This window comes from Schistocerca nitens, chromosome 3 (assembly GCF_023898315.1).
Source record: "Schistocerca nitens isolate TAMUIC-IGC-003100 chromosome 3, iqSchNite1.1, whole genome shotgun sequence".
NCBI classification, from domain to species: Eukaryota; Metazoa; Arthropoda; class Insecta; order Orthoptera; family Acrididae; genus Schistocerca; species Schistocerca nitens.
In genome coordinates, this window is record NC_064616.1 from 972,603,954 (window position 1) to 972,625,774 (window position 21,821).

At 43.0% G+C, this 21,821-nt stretch overlaps 1 protein-coding gene across 1 annotated transcript in view; it reads left to right on the forward strand.

Annotated features, from left to right (window-relative positions):
* Positions 1–21,821, forward strand: part of LOC126249508 (latrophilin Cirl) — a 777,653-nt gene that overhangs the window by 710,934 nt on the left and 44,898 nt on the right. Inside the window, exons 7-14 of the mRNA XM_049951159.1 lie at positions 418–608; positions 687–729; positions 10,337–10,686; positions 17,715–18,042; positions 18,817–19,174; positions 20,430–20,655; positions 20,919–21,084; positions 21,485–21,699. Of these exons, the coding sequence (XP_049807116.1) occupies positions 418–608; positions 687–729; positions 10,337–10,686; positions 17,715–18,042; positions 18,817–19,174; positions 20,430–20,655; positions 20,919–21,084; positions 21,485–21,699 (1,877 nt within the window). The remainder of the gene's footprint in view (positions 1–417; positions 609–686; positions 730–10,336; positions 10,687–17,714; positions 18,043–18,816; positions 19,175–20,429; positions 20,656–20,918; positions 21,085–21,484; positions 21,700–21,821) is intronic.

Below are 21,821 nucleotides of genomic sequence, written 5' to 3' on the forward strand. Positions count from 1 at the left end.
GGACACGTTACCATCTGTAGATTAGAGTCCGCCTCGGTAATGCGGGGTTAGCGCGGCGGATTACTAAGCGAAGTAGCCCGGGTTCGAGTCCCGACCCGGTCGGAGATTTTCTCCGTTCGGGGAGTGGGTCTCGCGTTATCCTTACGTTCGTACCGTCGTAACTGACGAGAATTCGTACATGTCGTATCGTCTTTCCATTATTGAGATGACTGAACGGACACGAAACGCAAGCCAATAAATTGGGGGAAAATATGTACAAGAGAGGAAATATGCGTCGATGTCGCGCAGAAAAAGTTTACAGCTCGAGTGCGAGAAGTGTTTTATCCTCAGTGGGATTGTTCTCAGTGTGGCGCCTGGCGCGAAGAAAGAGTGTCGGCCAGGGAACGGTAGGTTACACGTGCGCGTATTCCTCCACAGCGACGACGACGACGGACCGGCCGAGCCCGCCCTGGCTCACGACGTCGCAGCCGTCGCCCTGGAGCACGGTGCGCGTGGAGGCGCCGCTGCCGCCGCCGCCACCCCCGCAGCCGCACCCTCCGGCCGCCCCCGCGGACACGGCGCTCATCCCCGGCACTCTGCCGGCCCTGCCGCCGCCCCCCGTCACGCAGTCGCCGCCCCCGCCTCCGCCACCCCCGATGGTGCCCGTGCCGGTACCGCAGACGCCGCCGCCTCCGCCGCCCCCGCAGCCACAGGACACGGCGACGGTGGTTCCTCCCAGCACAACTACAGGTAGGCCGCGGACTGGCTCTTTTCCAACCCCTCCTCCCCTCTGCTTCTTTATTGAGTTTTTATCTTTTGTTTTCGCGTGCGATTTGGACAATTACTCCTCTAACTACGTCTCTATTGTTGAACTCCGTATTGACCAACAACAAACATCCGTTGTAGTGTAGTAGTGGTGGAAAACCCAACAGAACTCTTCAAACTTCATCTTGACGCGAATTTCCTTAGGAAAGCTCACAGCTTGCGCCCTTGTTTACTCGAACAATAAATATACATCGAGATGACAAAAGTCGTGGGATACCTTCTAATATCGTGTAAGACCTGCGTTTGCCCTCCGTAGTTCAGCAACTCGTGGCACGGACTCAACAAGTCGTTGCAAGTCTCCTACAGGAATATACAGGGTGTTACAAAAAGGTACGGCCAAACTTTCAGGAAACATTCCTCACACACAAAGAAAGAAAAAATGTTATGTGGACATGTGTCCGGAAACGCTTACTTTCCATGTTAGAGCTCATTTTATTACTTCTCTTCAAATCACATTAATCATGGGATGGAAACACACAGCAACAGAACGTACCAGCGTGACTTCAAACATTTTGTTACAGGAAATGTTCAAAATGTTCTCCGTTAGCGAGGATACATGCATCCACTCTCCGTCGTATGGAATCTCTGATGCGCTGATGCAGCCCTGGAGAATGGCGTATTGTATCACAGCCGTCCACAATACGAGCACGAAGAGTGGATGTGGATATGGTGTTATGGGCGCTCAACAGTGTAGTCTTTAGCGCCCGAGCACGAAGAGTCTCTACATTTGGTACCGGGGTTGCGTAGACAAGAGCTTTCAAATGCCCCCATAAATGAAAGTGAAGAGGGTTGAGGTCAGGAGAGCGTGGAGGCAATGGAATTGGTCCGCCTCTACCAATCCATCGGTCACCGAATCCGTTGTTGAGAAGCGTACGAACACTTCGACTGAAATGTGCAGGAGTTCCATCGTGCATGAACCACATGTTGTGTCGTACTTGTAAAGGCACATGTTCTAGCAGCACAGGTAGAGTATCCCGTATGAAATCATAACGTGCTCCATTGAGCGTAGGTGGAAGAACATGGGGCCCAATCAAGACATCACCAACAATGCCTGCCCAAACGTTCACTGAAAATCTGTGTCGATGACGTGATTGCACAATTGCGTGCGGATTCTCGTCAGCCCAAACATGTTGATTGTGAAAATTTACAATTTGATCACGTTGGAATGAAGCCTCATACGTAAAGAGGACATTTGCACTGAAATGAGGATTGACACATTGTTGGATGAACCATTCGCAGAAGTGTACCCGTGCCTGCACACGCTGTACATGGTACGGAAACAACTGGTTCTCCCGTAGCACTCTCCATACAGTGACGTGGTCAACGTTACCTTGCACAGCAGCAACTTCTCTGACGCTGACATTAGGGTTATCGTCAACTGCACGAAGAATTGCCTCGTCCATTGCAGGTGTCCTCGTCGTTCTAGGTCTTCCCCAGTCGCGAGTCGTAGGCTGGAATGTTCCGCGCTCCCTAAGACGCCGATCAATTGCTTCGAACGTCTTCCTGTCGGGACACCTTCGTTCTGGAAATCTGTCTCGATACAAACGTACCGCGCCACGGCTATTGCCCTGTCCTAATCCATACATCAAATGGGCATCTGCCAACTCCGCATTTGCAAACATTGCACTGACTGCAAAACCACGTTCGTGATGAACACTAACCTTTTGATGCTACGTACTGATGTGCTTGATGCTAGTACTGTAGAGCAATTAGTCGCATGTCAACACAAGCACCGAAGTCAACATAACCTCCCTTCATTTGGGCCAACTGGCGGTGAATCGAGGAAGTACAGTGCATACTGACGAAACTAAAGTGAGCTCTAACATGGAAATTAAGCGTTTCCGGACAAATGTCCACATAACATCTTTTCTTTATTTGTGTGTGAGGAATGTTTCCTGAAAGTTTGGCCGTACCTTTTTGTAACACCCTGTAGAGTCGTGCTGGCTCTATAGCCGTCCATAGTTGCCAAAGTGTTGCTGGTAGGAGGTTGTGCACGAACTGACATCTCGATTATGTCCCATAAGTTTTCGATGGGATTCGTGTCCGGCGATCTGGATGGCTGAATCATTCGGTCGAATTGTCCAGATTGTTCTTCAAATTAATCGGGAATAACTGTGACATGGCGCATTGTCATCCAGAAAAATTGCGTTGTTGCCTGGGAACACGAAGTGTAGAATGGCTGAAAATGATCTCGAAGTACCCAAACATCCCACGCCATTATGGAGCCACCACGAACTGGTACAGTGCACTGTTGACAACTTGGGTCCGTGGCTTCTGCGCCCTACTGTCAGCTCTTAGCAACTGAGATCGGGACTCATCTGACCAGGGCTCGGTTTCCCAGTCGTCTAGGGCCCAGGAGAGGCGCTACAAAGCTACTCGCGTCGGTCGTCTACTGTCATAGTCCTTTAGCCTCAAATTTCGCCGCACTGTCCTAACGTATGCGTTCATCGTAAGTCGCGCATTGATTTCTGCGGTTACTTCACGCAATGTTGCTTGTCTTTTAGCACTGACAACTCTACGCAAACGCCGCTGCTCTCGGTCGTTAAGTGAAGGCTGTCGGCCACTGCGTTGTCTGTGGTCAGAGGTATTGCCTGAAATTTAGTATTGAATTCCCTAACAATTTCCGAAATGGAATGTCCCACACGTCTAGCTCCAACTTCCATTCCGCGTTCAAAGTCTGTTAATTCCCATCGTGTGAGCATAATAAAACATCAGAAACCTTTTGACGTCAATCACGGGAGTACAAATGACAGCTCGACCACTGCAGTGCCTTTTGTACGCGTTACTACCTCCACTGTGCATCCTTTGACTTTTGTCAGATCAGTGTAGTCTGAGGATTCCGTCTCGAGGTAAACATAAGCTCTCGTTTTTCTATTTTAACCTGTTCCCCGTCGTTAGTAGCACTCCGTCTTCAGGCCACAGGTGGCCCATGGGGACCATCCGACCGCCGAGTCACCCGCAGGTGAGGATGCGGATAGGAGGGGCGTGTGGTCAGCACACCGCTCTCCCGGTCGTTACGATGGTTTTCTGTGACCGGAGCCGCTACTATTCGGTCGAGTAGCTCCTCAGTTTGCATCACGAGGCTGAGTGCACCCCGAAAAATGGCAGCAGCACATGGCGGCTGCATGGTCACCCATCCAAGTGCCGGCCACGCCCGATAACGCATAACTTGGGTAATCTCACGGGAACCGGTGTATCCACTGCGGCAAGGCCGTTGCCCGTCGTTAGTAGGGTTCACTTTATTGTACTTAACAGCACATGTGCTCTCCGTCTTTTGCTGCACAGCTGTTAGTTTAACACAGTTCGTCATCTGCTATTTTTTACTATTGTCTTCTCTTGGAAACCAATTTATTTACCAAGATCGCTACGTTAACGCAATTACTGGATTGCTGGTTTCGGCAATAGGTATTGCCATCCTCATATCCATAAAACCGCACATTGGTAGCTAGCTACATCATACAATGCTTACACCATTGTCACATGACGACTACACAATATGCATAAAAAAGTCGAGGCATTACAATGCATACTATGCATATCGTATAGTCAGTCCTCATATGACAGAGCACTGTAAGTATTTTACGATATGGTGCAGGGAATGGCAATTGAATCTCAATGTAGACAAGTGTAATGTGCTGCGAATACATAGAAAGATAGATCCCTTATCATTTAGCTACAAAATAGCAGGTCAGCAACTGGAAGCAGTTAATTCCATAAATTATCTGCGAGTACGCATTAGGAGTGATTTAAAATGGAATGATCGTATACAGTTGATCGTTGGTGAAGCAGATGCCAGACTGAGATTCATTGGAAGAATCCTAAGGAAATGCAATCCGAAAACAAAGGAAGTAGGTTACAGTACGCTTGTTCGCCCACTGCTTGAATATTGCTCACCAGTGTGGGAATCCGTACCAGACAGGGTTGATACAAGAGAAAGAGAAGATCCAACGGAGAGCAGCGCGCTTCGTTACAGGATCATTTAATAATCGCGAAAGCGTTACGGAGATGATAGATAAACTTCAGTGGAAGACTCTGCAGGAGAGACGCTCAGTAGCTCGGGACGGGATTTTGTTAAAGTTTCGAGAACATACCTTCACCGAAGAGTCAAGCAGTATATTGTTCCCTCCTACGTATATCTCGCGAAGAGACCATGAGGATAAAATCAGAGAGATTAGAGCCCACACAGAAACATACCGACAATCCTTCTTTCCACGAACTATACGAGACTGGAATAGAAGAGAGAACCGATAGAGGTATTCAAGGTACCCTCTGCCACACACCGTCAGGTGGCTTACGGAGTAAGGATGTAGATGTAGATGTAGATAACTACTACTGCCCCGTTTTATGCTCCTGAGGATGGCGGTACATATTACCGAAACTAGTAACGCAATAATTGTGTCAACCTAACGATCTTGGCAAATAAACTGGTTTTGAGAAATAGGATACGGCATAAAATTATAGATCGCCTCCTGCACTGAATGACCGTGTCAGGTATCCAGCTGCTATTTTGTTATTGCTGCTGGGAGTCAGCACATACACTGAGAACGTGCCAAACTGAGTTACAGCGTCATGAAAAACAAAATCTTCTGGTAAATACGATAAAGGAAGACCACTGATCATGATGCCACATTATCAAAATTTGTGCGGGTTAAGAGAGGAAAACAGGAAACTGTGTGTTGTTCGAGGCGGAGTCTTCGAAATATATTTCTAACTTAAAACCTCGGGTTTGGCCGTTTGCTTGCTAGTCATTCGTATCATACAACTGGAGGAGCACTTGCCAGTTTCACTTGCATTGTCCTGTAAACATCGGCAGTCGTTGCTTTCATTATTAGCCTCCTCTTGTGGAAGGTTTTTACTGCATGGTTTACCAAACGTCAGCAATATATCCCTCTCTTCCAGGGGGAAATTAGGAAAAAGTGCGGTTGTTTCGGTATCTCGGCTGATATAAAACGCTATTGGTTGTAATCATTGGAAAAAAGTCGCTCCTTTACATACCTCCACTTGTCGGAAACGTATTTTTGATATCTTAATCCGTATCCGTCCACTGTTGGGTTTCCCACGGCTTCCGAAACTCACTGAGACAAACGCGAATGCGCCGTATTTTCTCAATAACGGAACGTGATATTTCCTTCTCCGCAAGTGCAAAGCTATTCAAAGCTACGTAAGTCAAAAGTCACTCCAAATTCGAAACTAACACGTAAACAAAATACATGGCCTTAAATGCCATGTAACTACACACGTTTCGTTGTACTGGATTAAAACATCTGTGGTCTGGAAGCAAACATATTTACCATTTTGGTTGGGTCGTGCGAGGGCGTGCTGAAAAGTAGTGCCCCCGAATTTTTTATGTGAAAACTCTTAAAGCTTTTTAAATAAAACAGATTTTATTAACATTCTGCATCTTCCTCTTTCATGTCTACGTATTTATTTCTCAACATATTCACCCTAGCAATGAACACATTTCTCCCAACGAGAGACTAGCTCCTTGATACCGTCACTGCATAATGTTTAACATCGTTGACGGAACCATAACCTCACATCTGCTTTCAACGCTTCATCACTATCAACTATGATGAAATCAACATTACCATAATTAAATGTTGCTCCTCAGAACTTTGTGACATACTGAGTTCCTTATGTAATGAATCTCCCTACAGTGGTACTTTTCCAGACAGGTTTAAATATACTATTGTCAAACCATTACACAAAGAAAGGAGACAAGTCGTCAGTGGAAAACTTCCGTCCTATTTCATTATTGGCAATATTTTCAAAAGTGTTTGAAAGGGTTCTGTACAACAGACTTTGTGAACTCTTAGTGCAGAAAAATGTTCTCATTCGCAATCAGTTTGGATTTCGGAAAGGATTGTCAACTGATCAAGCTATATTCACTTTTACAGATTATATATTGGAATCAACAAATCAAAAGTTATTACCACTTGGAATATTCTGTGATCTGGCTAAAGCTTTTGATTGTGTTAAGTATGATGTCCTTATACAAAAGTTAAAATATTATGGGATAACAGGAGTAGTAGGCTCATGGTTCTCATCCTATCTTCTTAATAGAAGACAGTGTGTGTCTGTATCAGGCTTATCAGATAACAATAGTCATTCAAAATATGAAACCATCAGACAAGGGGTGCCCCAGGGCTCTATTTTAGGTCCCTTGTTGTTCCTATTATATGTTAATGACCTTCCATATGCAGTGTCACAAAATGCAAATTTTGTCTTATTTGCAGATGACACAAGTATTGGTATAAAAAACATTACCCGTGATCTCACTGAGCAATCAGCTAATGAAATATTTGTAAGTATCAATGGGTGGTTGTCAGCAAATGGGTGGTAACTGAATTTTGACAAGACCCAGTACATACGGCTAAGTACGTCACAAAGAATACCTGATCCTATAAGTATAATGTATTCAAACATTGAAATTAAAGTTGTAGACAGCATCAAAATTTTGGGGCCACAAATTGACCACAACCTAAACTGGAAAACTCACGCTCTAGACTTAATGAAACGCCTTAGTTGAGCTACATTTGCAGTATGCATGATAGCAGAAATAGGCAATTTAAAAATGAAGAAGTTAGTTTATTCGGCCTACTTCCATACACTAATGAGTTATGGAATCATCTTTTGGGAAACTCCTCTCACAAAGAGAACATTTTCAAAATTCAGAAACGAGTCTTTAGAATTATATCTGGTGTCAGTTATAGATCATCATGCAGAGACCTCTTTAAGAAACTTTGTATTGTAACTACTACTTCTCAGTACATATACTCACAGATGTCCTTTGTCATTTCCAACATGTCTCTTTTTACACAAAATAGTGCAAAAACATGATTATAATACCAGAATCAAAAACAATCTGTATAAGGACTATAAGAGCTTATCATTAGTACAAAAGGAGTCAAATACATGGGTACTCATATATTCAGTAACTTACCAGAACGTATCAAAGGTCTTATAAAGATCGCTTTCAGAGGGAATTAAATAACTTAATTAGAATTGTACAATATCCATGTATCTGAGTTAAAAACAAAACAAAAAAACTTTTAATCTTTCCACATCCCAGACTCCCCTCCAAGGGATCCATGGAAAACGATAGATGCAATGTAAGGTAAAGTCCTCAAAGGTGTTCTTAAGCTTTGCAAGGGGATGAAAATCGGATGGTACCAAGTTGGGATTGTACTGAGGATAATTGATAACAGGGACTGTACGGAGGATAATTGATAACAGTGTACCCAAGATCTTGCAGGGGAGGGTGCTCCATGTGTGGATGAATTGTTTGAAGACTGAACTCGATTACAGCACGCTTTTTCTCACACACTGACATAGTTACGTAACACACTGCCTTGTTTTACGCTACAATTCGAAGCTCTCTAGCGCCAGAGGGCTGCAAATATGTGGACATGAAGAATAAAGAGGTATAATGTAACGTTTATTTTAAGAGTTGTCACAAAAAATTCGGAGCCGTTACTTTTCAGCACGCCCTCGTGCATCTGACAACAGTTCTTTGACTTATTACATTTTCGACTGGTTTGAGAAGCCTCGTCTGATCACACCTTCGTCAGGTATATCGCCCTTGAGCACGCCCTTTTGTTTCCGTTTTCACTTTCTGAAATGTCTGACAGATGTACGTTTCTAAGAAAAAAGACGAAAATGCAGAAAGTCAAAGAACAACAATTGAATAGATTGTCAAAGGGCTGTTTCTAGAGCTATAGATGAACCAAAAGCGTCAGCATGTGTGTTTCCAGGTCACTAATGACGATTTGATCCAAAAGCATATGACGTGAAGTACTGGGTGGTTACAAATAAAGTGCAGCTATTCACGTTGGTCCAGTGTGGGGTGTAATTATCGTATTTGAGTGAAACGTGGTAGACATGCTGATGCGTTAATGCGGAACCGATAAATATTAGTTCCAATTATGGCCAGCAGGTGCAAATTTGGCACTGTACTCTGTATGACGTTATGACATCCACACCTTCATTTGACAAGCCATAACGTGAGTGAAAAGTACGGCTATCGAGAAGCCAGGCCGTGCGCTGCTAGTGAAACTTTTTTATGTGAACGGCAACAATTACAGCGTATCATTGAGAGAGTGTCGTCGACTGAAAGGTCTGAGGAGAGGCGCGATGTCATTAAATGTGTTAAAGGAGATGATAATGACATCGGAAACGCGGGTGAGCTAGGTGTGACACCTCGAAGTGAAAGGTGTATCCCGGTGGAAATTATTGACGAGGTTAGCTGTAACTGAGCGTGCAACACGTACCCCGGGTAGTGTTAGCGCTCATGCAGTGACACCTGAAATGTCCATCTCGTGGTAAACAGTTCGGAAAGTTTTTCGGTCTATTTTACACTAGTACCCGTACAAGATCCAGACGGTGCAGCAACTGAAACCTAATAATCCGCAGCAACGTTCCGAATTTGCTCTTCGGTTTCTGGCACGGAACGAAAAGATGACGACATGTGGCCGGGCAATATTCTGTGGAGTGACGAGGCACATTTTACATTTACAGGGTGCAGAACGGTCGAGTTTGGGGTACTGTTAAACCGCATTTTGTGCACGAAGAACCATTGCACTCGCAGTGTGTGACTGTGGTGTGGATTCACAAGCACCTTTATTCTCGGTCCGTTCTTCTTTGAGAACAGATCTAGGTGGCTTGTCAGGTGTACGGTGACGTATGCACTTTGTCGAGATCTCCTTGTACAGCATGTGATTCCTGCATTCGGAGAGCACAACTCTGTGGAGACCACTGTTTTCGTGCAAGATGGAGCAGCACCTCATGTCGCTCGGCCAGTGAAAGATTTGCTTAATGCAACCTTCCATAACGTGTCATCTCCAGGGGATTTCCAGATGTATGGCCAGCAACATCACCTGACCTGAATCGGTGCGACTTTTGGCTCTAGAAATATCTAAAAGAACGCGGTTAGTAGGGACACGTTCGCTGTCTACCTGATCTGAAGGCAAAGTATTCAGATTCTGCCGGAACTGCTGCAAACAACTGTCGATCACCTTGTTTTACGGATGCAGCATCCCGTCGACGTCTCCGGTACTCGTATCGAACAAATTGTGTAAGTGGCAGTTAATAATAAAATCAACATTATGCCTTTCTCACAGGTTTGACCTTTTCTGTCCATCCCGAATCCATTACGTACGAAAACATTTCTATACGTCTTTCTTGCATTCACAGCGCCAGATTTGCACCTGGTGGCCAAAATTAGAAGTAATTTTTTCCAGCATAAATCTGTTCCGCATTAAAGTACTAGAATATCTACCAAATTTCGCTGCCATATGATAATGACAGCCCATAATTGCAAAGACGGTTCCAGTAGTTTCTAGGGATGTTGGATTATAGAGCAATTTTACGGACACCGTGGACAGATAAATGAATTTAAAATCACTCGCAGGGCCTCCGATTTAGCGCGTTTTGTTTGGTTTTTGTGGTTTTGTTGCGTTCCCCGGCGGCGGCTGTCCGCGAGTGCGGAGGGAGTGACGCGCAGTAGGGCGCGTGTGGTGTAACGCTTCCGCAGGTCGCGCCGGCTCGGCCGCAGCTGCGGCGGCGGCGGCGGCGGCCGCGGCGGCGGCGGCGGCGCTGCCGTCGCACTTCCCTCCGGAGGAGCTGTCGCGGCTGTGCCCCGCGGTGACGGCGCGCAACCTCTTCTGGAACTGGACGTGGGCGGGCGACGTGACGGAGCAGCCCTGCCCCGGCGGCTCTACGGGCCGCGCGCGCTGGCAGTGCCGCAGGCGCGACGACGGGCCGCCGCTCTGGGCGCCCGACGCGCCCGACCTCTCGGACTGCCACACGCTCTGGTTCACCAACCTCGAGACGCGCATGACGCACGGAGACTCCATCACCACCATCGGCAACGAGCTGGCACAGGTCCGTAATCAATTTAATGCGGCTCCCGTCCACCTCACAGTGCTTCCAGACTTGTCACATATCATCATTTCTAAACATCGGACATTAATCTGGCAAAATTTGGCACGTAACGGTACATTCTATTGTTATTGTTGTTGTTGTTGTTGTTGTGGTCTTCAGTCCTGAGACTGGTTTGATGCAGCTCTCCATGCTACTCTATCCTGTGCAAGCTTCTTCATCTCCCAGTACCTACTGCAGCCTACATCTTTCTGAATCTGCTTAGTGTATTCATCTCTTGGTATCCCTCTACAATTTTTACCCTCCACGCTGCCCTCCGATACTAAATTGCTGATCCAGCCGGCCGGAGTGGCCGTCAGTTCTAGGCGCTGCAGTCGGGAACCGCGAGACTGCTACGGTCGCAGGTTCGAATCCTGCCTCGGGCATGGATGTGTGTGATGTCCTTAGGTTAGTTAGGTTTAATTAGTTCTAAGTTCTAGGCGACTGATGACCTCAGAAGTTAAGTCGCATAGTGCTCAGAGCCATGTGAACCATGTGTGATCCCTCGTCGTCTCGGAACGTGTCCTACCGACCGATCCCTTCTTCTAGTCAAGTTGTGCCACAAGCTCCTCTTCTTCCCAATTCTATTCGATAACTCCTCATTAGTTATGTGATCTACCCATCTAATCTTCAGCATTCTTCTGTGGCACCACATTTCGAAAGCTTCTATTCTCTTCTTGTCTAAACTATTTATCGTCCACGTTTCACTTCCGTACTTGGCTACACTCCATTCAAATACTTTCAGAAACGACTTCCTGACATTTAAATCTATACTCGATGTTAACAAATTTTCTTCTTCAGAAACGCTTTCCTTGCCATTGCCATTCTACATTTTATATCCTCTCTACTTTGACCATCATCAGTTATTTTGCTCCCCAAATAGCAAAACTCCTTTACTACTTTAAGTGTCTCATTTCCTAATCTAATTCCCTCAGCATCACCCGACTTAATTCGACTACATTCCATTATCCTCATTTTACTGTTGTTGATGTTAACCTTATACCCTCCTTTCAAGACACTGTTCATTCCATTCAGCTGCTCTTCCAAGTCCTTTGCTGTCTCTGACAAAATTACAATGTCATCGGCGAACCTCGAAAGTTTTTATTTCTTCTCCATGGACTTTAATACCTACTCCAAACTTTCCTTTTGTTTCGTTTATTGCTTGCTCAATATACAGATTGAATAACATCGGGAAGAGGCTACAACCCTGTCTCACTCCCTTCCCAACCACTGCTTCCCTTTCGTGTCCCTCGACTCTTATAACTGCCATCTGCTTTCTGTACAAATTGTAAATAGCCTTTCGCTCCCTGTATTTTACCCCTGCCATCTTCAGAATTTGAAAGAGAGTATTCCAATCAACATTATCAAAATCTTTCTCTAAGTCTACAAATGCTAGAAACATACGTTTGACTTTCCTTAATCTTTCTTCTAAGATAAGTCGTAGGGTCAGTATTGCCTCACGTGTTCCAGCATTTCTACGGAATCCAAACTGATCTTCCCCGAGGTCGGCTTCTATCAGTTTTTCCATTCGTCTGTAAAGAATTTTGCGTTAATATTTTGCAGCTGTGACTTATTAAACTGATAGTTCGGTAATTTGCACATCTGTCAACACCTGCTTTCTTTGGGATTGGAATTATTATATTCTTCTTGAAGTCTGAGGGTATTTCGCCTGTCTGATACATCTTGCTCACCAGATGGTAATGTTTTGTCAGGACTGGCTCTCCCAAGGCTGTCAGTAGTTCTAATGGAATGTTGTCTACTCTGAGGGCCTTGTTTCGACTCAGGTCTTTCAGTGCTCTGTCAAACTCTTCACACAGTATCATATCTCCCATTTCATCTTCATCTACATCACTTCCATTTCCAAAATATTGTCCTCAAGTACATCGCCCTTGTATAGACCCTGTATATACTCCTTCCACCTTTCTGCTTTCCCTTCTTTGCTTAGAACTGGGTTTCCATCAAAGCTCTTGATATTCATGCAAGTGGTTCTCCTTTCTCCAAAGGTCTCTTTAATTTTCCTGTAGGCAGTGTCTATCTTACCTCTACATCCTTACATTTGTCTTCTAGCCATCCCTGCTTAGCCATTTTGCACTTCCTGTCGATATCATTTTGGAGATTTTGTATTCCTTATTGCCTGCTTCATTTACTGCATTTTTATATTTTCTCCTTTCATCAATTAAATTCAATATTTCTTCTGTTACCCAAGGGTTTCTACTAGCCCTCGTTTTTTTACCTATTTGATCATCTGCTGCCTTCACTATTTCATCCCTCAAAGCTACCCATTCTTCTTCTACTGTATTTCGTTCCCCCATTCCTGTCAATTATTCCCTTATGCTATCCCTGAAACTCTGTACAACCTCTGGTTCTTTCAGTTTATCCAGGTCCCATCTCCTTAAATTCCCACCTTTTTGCAGTTTCTTCAGTTTTAACCTACAGTTCATAACTTTAAGGGAAACAAATTAACAGTCCAATTTTTAGAGGACAGGGGATCTGCTATCAAAAATGTAACTCACTCGGTTATTCAGTCTTTTTCACGAAAACGATAAATAATGAGTCTTTGACACGGTCAGTTCTGCTTATTTGTAATGACCGTCTTCTCTGTCCGATACGGTTTAGGCCACTTTCTGTCGTAAAGTGCGCTCGGATGTGTCCGGCTCCGTGCTTCAGTTTCCGGTATTCTTGGGAGTCATTCCGATAGTAGTAGCTACTGGCTACTGACTGTTAGCTTAAATAGTGTCAAGTCTCTCTTATCGAAATCTGTTTTTGTCGTGTAGTCTTCCGGACATTCGAGAAATTGTGCTCCGACTCGGATTTCACTGTCTGAAAATATTTTATCGTCCACCGGAGATTGTCTCGGGACTCGGGCATTTACCTTCAGATATTATAAATCGTGAAAATAATTGATATTGGAATGTATTACTTGTGGCAAATGACTACTGCCACTGGAGGAACTGAAAAATATGGGGGAGTAAAATGGCTCGGAATGCCGGACGAGGTTTCGAATGGAGCAGTCTCGTACAAAATTTATAGTTTACGATCGATTCGTAACTGGAGTTTTGAATCGTGGCAGTGAGACGTTTACATTTAATGTGGAAACTCTCTATAAGGTGACGGTCACTCGGTGACCGACAGAGGAGTACGTGTCGCAAATAACGAGGAGAGACGGAAAAGGGAATGGTCGGATCGGGGACCGGATTAGAGTGGAGACTGGCTGGGTAGACGGAGGGTAGTTATTTGCTAGATGTTGGAAAATAAGGAAATGTTGAGGTTCTTATTGGATACATACTCTAGGGGTACAGGTGTCTATCACTGAAAACTGCAATTTGTTGGAAAGTCTAGAGGAGGTGGATGCCAATTGCTGCCACTGATGATGATCTATTAAATATTGGTCTTCTGATTTTATAAAAATAATTTACATTGCCCTCTAAACTGTAGTGGAACCCAGTTTGTTTTTAGCCCTCAGGGGTAATTACTGCCAAGTTGGGAATTACTGGTCTAGAGTCTCCGTCTCTTCCTGTTCGCAGTAGCAGTCGCAGTTTACACCGATAGCCCGTCTCCTGGAGCCCTTATTCCATTCCGTTCTTGTGTGCTGTTCTGGTCCTGCCTTCCTTCCACTCCTACCTTATTCATTAGCCTCAGCTCTAAATTGCCGGACGCACATAAACCACTTCGGCCATATCTCGGAGATAGTCTTCTCGTGCCACTTCGAATTTAAAATTTTCAAAATGGCTGTGTTTTGGATTCTGCTTCTCTTGCTCCGTTTTTCCCATATTTACTAAAGGTATCTAATCTCTGAAGTTTTAATCTGACACTTTGTTCAGTTATGTACTGTCAAAGGTTTGCTCCTATAGGTCAAAGCTGAAATCTGTATACTGCTGTCTCACTTCCTTCCATAATTTATTCTTCTGTCTATCCATTTGAATCTCAACAAAATAATGTAGAAACGACAAAATTCCTGTGCCGATTTTGGGAGAGACACAAATTGTGAGCAGTACATTTGTTAAGTTTTTGTTACTTAGGACAGTCCTACATTTTGTGCATATTAACAGATTTTAGAATGAAGTTTGCCAATGGCACAAGGTGCGAGACTTATTTGTTTCCACCTCACTGTAGTTAAAGTGGCCCCAAATTGTGCCCAGTAGGTGGGCTGTGGTTGTCATTGACTCATTGTATGGCCGTAGTGTGTGGGGGCAATGTTTAGGCCTCCTAGAATGGCAAAATCATTTTTGTGAATAATTTTTTGCATTGTGTATGTAAAAGTTGTCTCTCTGGCCTGTTCTCAAAAATGATTGTCTTTATATTTCAGACTGTGGAATTTGTTTCAGTAACTGCCCTCTCATTTTCCTGAAAATACAGCAGCCAGATGGTAATGCATTTTGTATTTTTCACACTGTAGAATATTGCCTTGTATTAATGATCTCTCATTGCTGCTATGAGTTTGTTCTACTTCTGGCAAGAGGACAAATCTTATGTGTACTTTTACCATCATAATTGATATTTATGAGGGGGAGTAATTTGTATATCCCACCAGAAACACGGAATCCCATCTGCCTTGTTTCCGTTTTACATCTACATCTACATCTACATTTATACTCCGCAAGCCACCCAACGGTGTGTGGCGGAGGGCACTTTACGTGCCACTGTCATTACCTCCCTTTCCTGTTCCAGTCGCGTATGGTTCGCGGGAAGAACGACTGTCTGAAAGCCTCCGTGCGTGCTCTAATCTCTCTAATTTTACATTCGTGATCTCCTCGGGAGGTATAAGTAGGGGGAAGCAATATATTCGATACCTCATCCAGAAACGCACCCTCTCGAAACCTGGCGAGCAAGCTGCACCACGATGCAGAGCGCCTCTCTTGCAGAGTCTGCCACTTGAGTTTATTAAACATCTCCGTAACGCTATCACGGTTACCAAAGAACCCTGTGACGAAACGTGCCGCTCTTCTTTGGATCTTCTCTATCTCCTCCGTCAACCCGATCTGGTACGGATCCCACACTGATGAGCAATACTCAAGTGTAGGTCGAACGAGTGTTTTGTAAGCCACCTCCTTTGTTGATGGACTACATTTTCTAAGCACTCTCCCAATGAATTTCAACCTGGTACCCGCCTTACCAACAATTAATTTTATATGATCATTCCACTTCAAATCGTTCCGCACGCATACTCCCACATATTTTACAGAAGTAACTGCTACCAGTGTTTGTTCCGCTATTATATAATCATACAATAAAGGATCCATCTTTCTATGTACTCGCAATACATTACATTTGTCTATGTTAAGGGACAGTTGCCACTCCCTGCACCAAGTGCCTATCTGCTGTAGATCTTCCTGCATTTCGCTACAATTTTCTAATGCTGCAACTTCTCTGTATACTACAGCATCATCCGCGAAAAGCCGCATGGAACTACCGACACTATCTACTAGGTCATTTATATATATTGTGAAAAGCAATGGTCCCATAACACTCCCCTGTGGCACGCCAGAGGTTACTTTAACGTCTGTAGACGTCCCTCCATTGATAACGACATGCTGTGTTCTGTTTGCTAAAAACTCTTCAATCCAGCCACGCAGCTGGTCTGATATTCCGTAGGCTCTTACTTTGTTTATCAGGCGACAGTGCGGAACTGTATCGAACGCCTTCCGGAAGTGAAGAAAAATAGCATATACCTGGGAGCCTGTATCTAATATTTTCTGGGTCTCATGAACAAATAAAGCGAGTTGGGTCTCACACGATCGCTGTTTCCGGAATCCATGTTGATTCCTACATAGTAGATTCTGGGTTTCCAAAAACGACATGATACTCAAGCAAAAAACATGTTCTAAAATTCTACAACAGATCGACGTCAGAGATATAGGTCTATAGTTTTGCGCATCTGCTTGACAACCCTTCTTGAAGACTGGGACTACCTGTGCTCTTTTCCAATCATTTGGAACCCTCCGTTCCTCTAGAGACTTGTGGTACACGGCTGTTAGAAGGGGGGCAAGTTCTTTCGAGTACTCTGTGTAGAATCGAATTGGTATCCCGTCAGGTCCAGTGGAGTTTCCTCTGTTGAGTGATTCCAGTTGCTTTTCTATTCCTTGGACACTTATTTCGATGTCAGCCATTTTTTCGTTTGTGCGAGGATTTAGAGAAGGAACTGCAGTGCGGTCTTCCTCTGTGAAACAGCTTTGGAAAAAGGTGTTTAGTATTTCAGCTTTATGCGTGTCATCCTCTGTTTCAATGCCATCATCATCCCGGAGTGTCTGGATATGCTGTTTCGAGCCACTTACTGATTTAACGTAAGACAAGAACTTCCTAGGATTTTCTGTCAAGTCGGTACATAGAATTTTACTTTCGAATTCACTGAACGCTTTGTGCATAGCCCTCCTTACGTTAACTTTGACATCGTTTAGCTTCTGTTTGTCTGAGAGGTTTTGGCTGCATTTAAACTTGGAGTGAAGCGCTCTTTGCTTTCGCAGTAGTTTCCTAACTTTGTTGTTGTACCACGGTGGGTTTTTCCCGTCCCTCACAGTTTTACTCAGCACATACCTGTCTAAAACGCATTTTACGATTGACTTGAACTTTTTCCATAAACACTCAACATTGTCAGTGTCGGGACAGAAATTTTCATTTTGATCTGTTAGGTAGTCTGAAATCTGCCTTCTATTACTCTTGCTAAACAGATAAACCTTCCTTCCTTTTTTTATATTCCTATTAACTTCCATATTCAGGGATGCTGCAACGGCCTTATGATCACTGATTCCCTGTTCTGCACATACAGAGTCGAAAAGTTCGGGTCTGTTTGTTATCAGTAGGTCCAAGATGTTATCTCCACGAGTCAGTTCTCTGTTTAATTGCTCAAGGTAATTTACATGTACAGCTAGGAAAGTAGATGTGACCAAATTGTCACCTTCATACTTGCTTCTTACCAGGTACATCAAACACTGTAACTGAATGATATTGTGCCACTGAGGTGCTGTGTTATAATTAATGCTGCGAGTATGTTACAGGTAACAGAGAGTGTGCCCCTCTATGGGGGAGACATGCTGGCTGCTGCTGAAATTACACGGAAACTGGCCAGAAAGATGTCTTCCGACATCTCGACTTTCCCTGACCCTCGACAGCGTGAGGCCATTGTCACAGAACTTTTGTACAGTGTCATCCGCACGGGCAGCAACTTGTTGGAATGTTCTCATCACCAGAGCTGGAAGGACCTAACATACAAGCAGCAACTCCAGGTTGCAACTGAAATGCTAATGGGCCTCGAAGAAAATGCATTCTTGCTAGCTGAGACTGTGCGCCGTGAGAAGAGGGTTGTGCAGACCGTCAAGAACATACGTAAGTCATCCTATACTGGTACAATGTAGACTGTAAAATCTTTCAACTTCACTGCCTGATTCTTTGTAGTTGCGTGATTAATTGTAAAACAAGCAAAGCATTGCACACCTGTGTGGTATAGAAGATAACTTACTGTATATAATAGGAGGTGCAGACAGACCACTTTAAGAATATGATCTAAAGAAATAAATGGAACTTAGACAGTCATGTCAGAAAACAGTAACTCATTCATTGCCGTGTGTGTGGTGAGTTGTGTAATGAAACACTGGCATGCCTTCAGGCTGCAAATGAAAATTCCCATTCCCAGTTCCTTATTTCAAAGGAAAACAGGAATAATATGTGCAGGACTCTGGGGTCTATACCATGGTCTTAAGCCTGTATAAAATTCTCTGTACTCCTCCACTTCCTTTGACTTGGTGAGATGAATGTACTGATTGAGTAAGAGAAAAGCAGTGTGACATTATTGGGGCTTGAAAGCAGTTAACACAAAATTAATACATTGGAATTTTTTGTGTAGTATTTATTTGTTTGTGTGTGCATGAACCTACTGAGGTAAGTGGCTCTTAAGAAGAAAGAGAACTTTATTGCTTTAAATTTAATTAATTGTATTTATTTGGGCCAAATACTATAATCATTACATTACTTGAATTTTTGTATGTTTTTGGGGCAAACTAATTATTTGGTACTTCTATTCATGTGATTTCTGGTGGCATTTTTAACATTTCGATTTATTCATGAATAAGCTTGTATATACATGTATTATTTCCATTTCAGTGCTGACTGTAAGAGTAATTCCACTTGCCCAAGTCAGTGAAGTGGAGGTGTTTCCTCTGGCAGAAACTCACGTTCCATGGCCAATATCACAGAACTGGGTGGAACTTCCAAGAATGTCCGTTCTGGAAAACAGTGACGGAGGATTTGTACGCATAGTATTTGCAACTTTCGATCGATTAGATGAGGTCCTGCAGCCGAGGAATCGGTCTCAAAGAATCAATTCTAAAATTATCGCAGCTTCTCTCGGGAAAGGAAAGCACATACAACTATCAAAGCCTGTGAAAATAATTCTACAGCATATTGATACAAGCAACAACCTAACAAATCCTTCATGTGTTTTCTGGGATTATGTAAATGGGTGAGTTTGTATGTGGTACATACTGTTATGGATTAGTTTCATTCACAAGCAAGTAAATGATAAACATGCCAACTTTAAGTTTTATTTAATTTGATTGTCTCCATACCTGGAATGATTTTGACATTTTATATCTAACATTAGCAGATTTAAAATGTAAATAGCAGTTCTTCTAACAAAATAGTAATACTTCTGCAACAAAATAACATATTGCATACTACTGAAAAACTTTTGAATAAATCCTCAAGACAAGGGTCTAATAAAGAAGTATTTTTTAAACCAAATTTTTTGTAATTTGACTAAGTCATTTAATTTTTTTCATTTATGGCAGTGATTTACACATGGCCAGCTTTTGCTGGAGAGCAGATCTAAATGGTTGTTGCCATGGTAACTTCCCGTTGCATAGAGGTCTTTTCATCCAAAAATTTTGTATACTTAGTCATCTTCTTTAAGCCACCCAACCTCTAGTGCTTCCTGATTGTTATGTTGTGTAAGGAGTGTCTAATACTTGAATGAAAGGTATCCAACTATCTTAACACTCACAATTCCAATACGATTAGGTACCAGTCAGTTCTGGTATCCTTTTCACTGAAAGCCTCATCTACTCAGTCCTGAGAGCAGGAAGGTGGCCAGCTTGATGCAAATCTATTCGTTAACGGAATGACACTGGCTCACTGTGCTCGATACCTCAGATGTGGTCTTTATGTGCTGTCGATACATGTTCTGTGTGCAGTGGTGGTATGTAATTTTGAATTGATGTGGTAAATTTTCCATGTGTAAAAACAGGGTACTTTTAAGGTAGTTTGCAAAACCACTTACACTTGCATGTTCTACAGTCACATATTTTGGAGAACCAGTGACCTACTATTGCAAAGTTTGAACAGTTGTTTGAACAGCACATCAGGCCACATGTTGCTAATGCCAAGCATGGTGTTGTGTAGTGCATAACCAATGGCTGTAGCCATCTGGAGACAGCATAATTGCCTGAGACTGATCATGGATGTAATAAACTGCAAATTAAAAACTGGTGGATGTAGGCATTTCATTTCATCATTGTATGTGTTCAGCATCTTGTATCTATTGATCAGTGCATCAGCTATACAGTAAGTGGGTGTCTTTACCAATCTCAGTATGTAAAAACCTAATATGTGTAATTCTGTCCCAACAGTGATAAATTTGTGTTCAGTAAAGTAAGTGGTGTTCTCTTTTACAACTTTACTGCGTGTAATAGTTTTTCTGTTTTGCTTCTGTCCTTTAGGGCGTGGTCTGATGAAGGCTGTCAAGTTGAAAAGACTAATGCAACTCATACCCTGTGTGTATGTGACCATTTAACCAACTTTGCCATATTGATGGATGTGCGTTCTGTAAAAATTGAGGCCGCGCATGAGTTTGTGTTATCATTCATAACTTATGTGGGCTGTATCATCTCTGTTGTGTGCCTGGCCCTGGCATTTCTCACCTTTCAAATTTTCCGTGGACTCAAGGTGTGTATAAAATAATTTTTTTGCAGACAGACTTTTATTGTTATAAGAAAACCAATGTTGCACTGAAGCTTTATACTGATCAGTATTGTCTAAAATGAAATAGAGCAAAATCTTATGTTTTGCTGTACACAGTGGAAATACCGTACATAGTATTTGTACAAAATGTGAAATACGAAACATTGTACTGAAGGAAAACATGACAGAAAAGATACTTTTCATTACCTTTAACCATTAGCCTGATGTGTATCACCTCTATTTTCCAGTCGGATCGTACAACAATCCACAAGAATTTATGCATCTGTCTTTTAATTGCGGAAGTAGTATTTCTGTTTGGCATTGGCCAAACGCAGCATCGAGTAATTTGTGGTGCTGTCGCAGGACTTCTGCATTTTTTCTTCCTCTGTGCGTTTGCATGGATGTTCCTTGAAGGTAAGATATTTTATTAAATCGTTGGGATACTTCATTTAGTGCTGTCTCAGAAAGCACAAGTAACAAATTTTGAGAATAATGGTTCTTGGAGACAATACTGTTTGTACATGTTAACACTATTGTTACTTGAGAAAAACGTAGTAGTGATGAAATGTGACATTATTGATGTTGACATTACACTTACCCAACAAAGTGAACAAGAGGTTGTTTAAAATAACTTTAGAGTGCAGCTGCGCTAAAGATGGGGAAAAGTGCTTTTTAAACTGGATGTATTTTGATAATCATGTGTAGTACACTTCGTTTCTCTAGTTGAATGTTTTCATAAATTTACTTTGTATATTTTTGACTGAATACAAAATCTTCACAATTGTTGTAACATATTTAATATACATCATTTCAGGGTTTCAGCTTTATGTGATGCTGATTGAAGTATTTGAAGCTGAAAAATCACGCATTCGGTGGTATTACACATTCGCCTATGGAGCACCTCTGATAATTGTAGCTGTGTCTTGCAGTGTTGACCACCTGAGTTATGGAACTGAAAAATACTGCTGGCTTCGTGCAGATAATTTCTTCATATTCAGCTTTGTTGGACCTGTTATAGCTGTGATACTTGTAAGTAATAAAACTCATGTGTCCATATATTTTGCTGAATGCTGTGAGTAAGCTTCTTTCAGGGCATACAGCCATGTTATCAAAACATTTTCCATTGTTTTGTTTTGATAATGGTAAAAATA